Source organism: Anarrhichthys ocellatus, unplaced genomic scaffold (genome assembly GCF_004355925.1).
Source record: "Anarrhichthys ocellatus isolate YVR2014 unplaced genomic scaffold, GSC_Weel_1.0 scaffold10, whole genome shotgun sequence".
In the NCBI taxonomy this organism is placed as follows: Eukaryota; Metazoa; Chordata; class Actinopteri; order Perciformes; family Anarhichadidae; genus Anarrhichthys; species Anarrhichthys ocellatus.
This window is the reverse complement of record NW_022280040.1, coordinates 10,567,503-10,575,035: the sequence shown is the minus strand read 5'-3', so window position 1 is coordinate 10,575,035 and position 7,533 is coordinate 10,567,503. Positions and strand designations below refer to the sequence as shown.

General features: G+C 46.1%; 1 protein-coding gene across 1 annotated transcript in view; it reads right to left on the bottom strand.

Moving 5' to 3' along the window:
* Positions 1-479: 479 nt before the first annotated feature.
* The window catches only part of LOC116384865 (cadherin-20-like), a 64,574-nt gene continuing 57,520 nt past the window's right edge, over positions 480-7,533 (bottom strand). The window contains exons 8-12 of the mRNA XM_031849864.1: positions 5,680-5,816; positions 4,055-4,176; positions 3,459-3,576; positions 2,579-2,830; positions 480-1,244 (exon numbers count right to left, since the gene is read on the bottom strand). Of these exons, the coding sequence (XP_031705724.1) occupies positions 730-1,244; positions 2,579-2,830; positions 3,459-3,576; positions 4,055-4,176; positions 5,680-5,816 (1,144 nt within the window). The 3' untranslated portion in view covers positions 480-729. The remainder of the gene's footprint in view (positions 1,245-2,578; positions 2,831-3,458; positions 3,577-4,054; positions 4,177-5,679; positions 5,817-7,533) is intronic.

Sequence of the window (7,533 nt, the reverse complement as noted above, 5' to 3'; positions counted from 1 at the left end):
ACATGGGATTACATCGATCGCCATCTCCTGTGCACGTCATGTGACACTCAAGAGAAACTCACGCGGAAAACAAGAGCTTTTACATCATGTATGTTACAACGTATATGTGATCTTTTAAAGACTTCCTCACGCAGCGGCAGTTTTAAGTACAGTGTTGGTTTAAAGTGCCCAAATAAGTTAGCCAAAAAAACAATATAAATACAGCACATGGAACGAAGGAATAAATTAAGACCTGCCACAGATGGAACAAAAGAACACAACACACATGTCCAATGACTGTCTCTGTGGTTTCCAGCATTTCAGAGTTTGAGTTCAGGTCTCTCTGGTTTTCATCTCTGGCATGAATCGCTCAACACTTTGAACCAAAGAGCCTGTGGCTCGGTCAAGGCAGGGGAGTTAACGTGTGCTTTGAAGCCGTTCCTTTGCGGTGGGCCTCGCAAGGCTGCCAATCCAAAGCCTCCGGTCTCTGGGGGGGGGGATTTAAAACCAGCTCACACTGCTGCTGCTGCTGCTGTTGCGGGTATCTCGGGCCTTCAAGGCTGTGGAGGGTCGAGGCTTCGGCAGGAATTCAAGTGCTAACGGTCACGCATGTGTGCGTGAGCACATCCCCGGCTTTGTCGCGCACACGTTCGTGTCACTCCTCTGATGCTGTTTTTTGTCCCGCTTTTTTTTGTTTGGTGTGATTAATCTCAGATTAAAAAAATTAAAAGTCTAAAAGGCTCTTTTGTTCTACCACATCGGGGGAGCGTTTGTCTCCAGCACGCCGTACATCTCCGCTAGTTTTTTAAAGCGAGGCCCCCAGTCGTTGAGATAGTCGTACTCGTGGTCCGTGTTGGACGTCCCCGACTGGAGCGAGCTGAGCGACTCGGCGACCGAGCCTTCCCCCTCGTAGGCGTAGGTCTGCAGGGAGTCGTAAGGCGGGGCGCACGAGTCCACGTCGGCGTCCAGGAGCTTCGCCAGCACGTACCCGTGGACGTTGCTGTCCCCGCCGCCCACGACGCACGCCTGCGGGACGTATCGCGACAGGCTCTCGATCTCCGGCAGCATGTCCTGCCTCATCTTGCCCAGGTGGTGGTGCGCCTCCCGCGGGTTCCACATGGCGCCGATGTCGAAGGCCTCGGTGTCCTCCTCGCCGCCGCCCTCGTCGTCGTAGCGCACGATGTTCTCGTGGACGTTCTCCTCCTCGTCGCACAGGTAGGGCTTCTTGCGATGGGTGCGCAGGGAGAGCATGAGCAGAATCATCACTGGTTAGAGGAAGAGATTACAAACAGTTAGTTTAATCGGTTCTTTCAATTTGATGACTTCTTAGCTAGTCGCGAAACTATTTATTTATGCTCATTGTTTAACACGTTATCTCATGTAATTGCAAAGTGAATATCTTTTGTTTGTTTCACACAACCAGCAATAAGATTTGACTTTTGATTTTGAGAATGTTTTATGAATTGTCTACATTTCACGGGAGACACTTCAGCCATCTTTTTCTCGTAGACTAGAAGAAAGAAATCATCCAAAATACACATCCAGGTTGTTATTTGACTACTCTGTCTATTTGTTTCTCTAGATGTCTCCATTAGATAATGCCTCATTTGCATATTTAAACATAACATTTCAGAAAAAAAACTGAATTTAGCCAATGTTCACATTTATGTTCTGGAAAGATAAGATATGAGAATGAGACGTTTTCCTATTTCCATTATTCCACAAGTAAACCTGCAGGGAACCTTACCGGAGAAGAGCATTGTGTGTATAAATGAAGTTTAACGCCTTCTCTCTTTTTGTGCTAATGCCTCATTACATGCCAAGAGTGACGGCACAATAATCCAGAAAAATGTCGTGCAGTTAACTAGAATTTCCATCTAGAAAACATTTTCCCGGTCAGATTGTATTTAAAAACTTGTGCAGCAGAATGTGAAAGGACAGACTGAGCGGCGAGGGAAGCTCTTTGTTTTGCAGCCCGGCCTTTCGGCTGTGCTTCTTCTGAGTATTCTGAAACCTCCTCGAGAGCAATCAACCATGAAGAAGAATACGTTAACCGCATCAGAAGGAGATGGAAAAGAGTTTCCCTTCTTTAAAGTCTCCATTTGTAAAAGGAGATACCACGGGAGCAGAAGAAGCAGCCGGCTCAGGCATCCCCCCAGTGGGCAGGATTAAATACCACTTTCTGTTTTTTTCCTGCATCCTGCCAAACGTCTAGCGTTCATTAGCACCAGCCGCCCTCCAGCTTCACACCGTCTTCTCCCCAGGAGGCCGACATGGACCCGCGTTATCTCCCCCTGCAGACCTGTAAATGTGAGCCGGAGGGCTCAGCTGGTCGACTCACTCGGCTCCACCGGGACGCAGCAACGCATTCAGTTAAAACACATCCTCGCTCACTTCAAGCGAGAGCTCGTCATGTTGAATACACACAATGATTCTGATTTAAAAATGTTGTATTTGTTGGATCATAACACGTCAAACGTGCCATTAAGTGATGGTTATTTATGCTTTTTGTATGTGTTTATTTGCAGCGTTATCGTTATTGGACAGAAGAGCACCGGCTCCTCTCTGCACATCCTCACAGCAGCCGGTCACAACTCACCCAGCAGGACGAAGATGCAGGCCAGGATGGCGATGAGTGCCCCTCGGCTGAGGCTGGCGGGCAGGCTGTACGCCTCGGCATTGCACGACATGACGTTGCCCTCGTGGTCGCAGCTGCACACGCGGATGGTCAGCGTGCTGGTGCTGGTCTGGACCGGCGGCTCGCCGTCGGAGATGAAGATGGGCAGGTAGAAGACGGTCTGGTCCTGCTGAGACCAGCCTCCTCGCCGCGTCAGGATCCACGCCGTGTTGTCTGGAGAAGACACGGAGAGGTCAGGAGAGGGTTGAGTTCATGGACGGACAGTACAGAGTCACGGGGGTTGAAGAGTCATAGAGCTCTGAAGACGAAGGGGCTTTAAGCAGCAATTTAACACCAGTTAGTCATCGCTTATTATTTAAGACATTATTATTATTATTATTATTATTACCAGGCTGTCTGCTGGAATCCTGTATAATATTTTAATTCAAGTTCCACGTCAAGACTAACAAGTCCAGTCTTAAATCCAAAGCCTAGACTATCAAGTCTCTGGTCAAGACTGACAAATATCCGGTCAAGTCCTTATTCGAGACTGACAAGTCCCGAGTCATATCTCAAGCCAAGACTCACAAGTCCCAAGTCAAGACAGGCAAGTCCAGAGTCAAGTCCTAAATCCTAGACTTTGAGTCTTCGATTCCTAAACAAGTAATGACTCTTCACCAGATGAAATGCTTTTTAAAATATTAAAAGCATTATTTATGTAAATAAACTTGTTAAAACAAGTGTCATGATTCAGGAAAATAAGGGACACGTCCAAGTGAAGTCACGAGTTACTGGCAGTAAATCCAGGTTAAGTTGCAAGTCCTCCAACTTGTGACGGGAACCACTTGGCCTGGACGTCTACCTTGGTTGTCTCTCAGGGTGAAGTTGGGGTTGTTGGCGGCCTCTGGAGCCAAACGGTAGTAGAAGTGTTGTCCACCGAGCGGCTCGTCTGGATCCACCGCCGTCACCGTCTGGATCAGCTGGGTTACAAAAGACAGACGGCGTTAGACCCCAGAGGAGGAAAGGCCCTGATTCAGATAACTCGAGCTTCTGTATGTTTACAATATATTAACACCTCTCAACATTAAAGTGATGCATCAATAATTGTAATATTATAATTCTGAAATGGGCCATTCTGCATAATACGTACTCTGACTTTTGGTACTGCTAATACTAAGAAGAATACTTTTTAAATGCAATACTTTTACTTGAAATGGAGTACTCCAGTGCTTTTACTTGATAATTGGACTTTTTGTATTTAAAATCTAGAAGCAAATAGATGTAATGGAGTAACATGTGTTTTTTCCTCTGGACTCTGGTGGACTACAAGCATAAAGCGCCAAAACACGAGCCTCAAACTTTGTATCTTGAGCGAATACTCTTTCTTTTCCACCACTTATCATCTACATCATGTTGACGCTGCGACGTCTCATGTTGTCGTATCCGATCGGTTCACACCTGTCCTGCTTTGGCGTTCTCACACACGTAAGCCTCCAAGTAGTGCGTCAGCGAGGGCGGATTGTCGTTCACATCGAGGACCCTCACAGCCACCGGCACGCTGGAGATCTGTGTGGGGTTATCTGCAGGAACACACACACACACACACACACACACACACAGGAGATGCACAACACTGGTCAGAAAGCTGCAGGATGCATTGACGCACACTCAGATAAATGAGTCTTTGAGGATCCTGCTGAGCTCACTTTAATCTTCCCCTCATTTGCTGCGAGCCTGCGGCGCATCAGGGCTCAGATTACAAATCTATTATTCTCCGTTACCAATCGGCAATTTGCATATCTTAACCAGCTGTGTAATAGGCAATAGGAGCGCAATTAGTGGGCAGTAACTACTTTCTCAGGTTTCATCACATGATCGATCAATCAATGGCGTGACTTTGGCTCTAGAGGTCGAAGCGCGTGTGTGTTTGTACTGTGTGTGTGTGTGTGTGTGTGTGTTTGAGGGTCAGAGAGAAGCACTTAAAGGTCCGGCTCAAGTGAAGGTGCTGTAACTTCGCTGATGTTTTAACTGGAGTGAAGTGAAATCACTGGTGTGGAAATCTATCTGAGTCAAAAGTACAGTAAGAAGCAGCTTCAGTAAAATGTGAATATTGCTTTCAACTTCCAGCAAGAACGTTATAAAATTATGACTTAATCCTCATAATATTATGACTTTACGTCACGATGCAATTCCTTTTTGCTCATTAAAAAAGACATTAGTCACATTATACAACAATTTTCTTTGTAGAATTATACATTAATTCTCTTAATATCACAATTGTAGCTTTACATAATATATATTTCATGATTACCAGATAGTTTCCTCATAATTCTTAGATTTGGATATCATAATAACGAGGTTTCTTCTCGTACGTTGTGCAAACACAGCGTACAGTCTGACCCACGTCATTCCCGTACGAACTAACATGCGCTCTCCTTTCGTGGGAAACGTGTTAAACAAACACAGGACTTTCACCCAGGAGACCGCCGTTCATGTTCAACGTTGACTTATGTGTTGTGTAAGTAAAGTTTAAAACTAAGTGAAGCTCAAAGCTAATACATAAGAACAGAGAAAGCTGAACAAGTAAAAGACATTGAAGAGAACAGAGTAACTTTTGATTCATGTAATGTTGCTCCTGCTGTCTCTCCTCCCCCTCCTACCTGTGCCCTCTCCGTCTCCGTCACATCTTTAATTAGCCACCATGCGAAAAGTTATTTAATTAGTCATTAATTCAATTAGCATGTGTCAACCAAACATAGGGACGAAGAGACAAACAAAGCACAGGGAGGAGGGGGAAGGTGACTTTCGGTGCCGCCAGCTGTGTGCAGATCTGCTCCACGTTACGTAACTCCACAGGAGTTTGTTTTTCCCAAAATCACTGGTTATGTGGAAAGTTCACCCGTCTGTTTATGCTGAGCTTTGGTTCGACATTAATCTCCTGCGTTTTGTGTCACTTTATTTGTTGAACGACAATTCAGTGGCATGAAATAAAGACAAACATGGTTCAAAGGACTCAATAATAAAACAGACATGAGGTGGAGATTTTGCACGAGAAAGCCTGTGTGTGTGTGTGTGTGACGTACTCATCTCCATGGCGAGGACGGTGATGTTGTGCCAGCCGACCTGCTCTCGGTCCAGCGAGCGCACCGTCATCAGCGACCCGGAGGTGATTTCGATGTAGAAGAACTTCTCGGGGTCGCTGGACCTCTCGATGGAATACCTGCCCACGACAGAAAGTGACAAGCGTCCATATGTATCTGTGCACATTTGTGTTGTTTTTTTGGGAGCTTGTAATCCTATCTGAAGGGGGGTGAGCACACACACACACACACACGCACACAATCCAGCATGTGCACCATGTGTGTATCAGTGCGATAAGGCTGCAACGTCTGAAGGCACAAGAAGAAGAACGGGCTCCAGATAATGCGTAATCACAGTATCTGCTGGCTCCTCTGCCAAACTGACGCCGGGGATACACAGACCTGCACACTGCCGGCCCCGTTTCCAAAACACTCTTCTGAGAGCGACATTCAACACACACACGCACACACACACACACACACACACACACACACACGGAGAAGAGGAGCATGCAGAGCACGTCCTAAAAAACAGAAAACCATCCTGTGAGTTCATGGACTAAATACAAGAGCTGCTTCACTCTAAAAGCTCTTAAAGCTGCATTCTCTCTAGTGTCCACCAGGGGGCGACTCCTCTGGTTGTATAGAAGTCTATGAGAAAATGACTCTACTTCTCTCTTGATTTATTACCTCAGTAAACATTGTAAACATGAGTTTATGGTCTCAATCTCTAGTTTCAAGTCTTCTTCAATACAGCATGATGTTCATTTAGTACATTATGGTCCATTTAGAGTCAAACAGACCATAAAGCAGGGGATGCTTTAGGGCGGGGCTACACAGTGATTGACGGGTCTAACCCTTTCGGTGTGTTTTTCGGTGACATTTTGTTTGCTTAAAAATGTATTCAGCATTGTACCAGAAAACAAACATGGCGGCATCCAGGCTTCAAATATGTAGTCCACAAACCAAAGGCGGTAACGTCACCGTGGCTACTTCCACTTCTTTCGTGTCAAGAAAGACATGAAAGAATGTCAATAATGTGAAGCATTTTATTTTTTCATTTTCATATTTTTTGTAAATTTAGAAAAAAATGAGATGCAATAGACGTTTGTCCTCCTCCTTCTCCTTCTCCTTCTCCTTCTTCTTCTTCTTCTTCTTCTTCTAAAGAGTTATATATTCATTATGCACTTAACCTATTGATGTAAAACAACAACCATGTAATAAAAACCATCACTCAGCAAATCCGGGATGACTCATCCAAATCCTTTTGTAATAAAAGTAATTCGGTTGTTCTCCAGCCTCTGCTCACTTCTCCCAGCTTTCTCTCCTCTCACCCCCGATGATCTGCCATCCTCCAACCGTCCACTAGAGGCCCTCAGACTCTCTTGTCCGTCCTGGTCACCTGACGTCACCCCCGCCACACCTGCAACACCTGTTTCCACTTCCCCTAATCAGCCCTGCAGTTTAAAACCAGCCTTTTTTACCTGCACTCTCCTCGTTTTGCCAAAGCTGCCTAATGTCTTTGCCTTCTAGCTAACTGTGGCTAATATGCTAATATGCTAATATGCTAATATGCTAATATGCTAAAGGTGGATTAAATCTACAGCCATGTGTGTGTGAGGCCTTTCTGCTGTGACAATAATCCCTGATGTGACTGCAGAGAGAGACTGAGTGGACTGGTCACACAGGGACCAGAGAGACCGAGCGGACGGGTCACACAGGGACCAGAGAGACCGAGCGGACGGGTCACACCGGGACCAGAGAGACCGAGCGGACGGGTCACACCGGGACCAGAGAGACCGAGGGGACTGGTCACACAGGGACCAGAGAGACCGAGCGGACGGGTCACACCGGGAC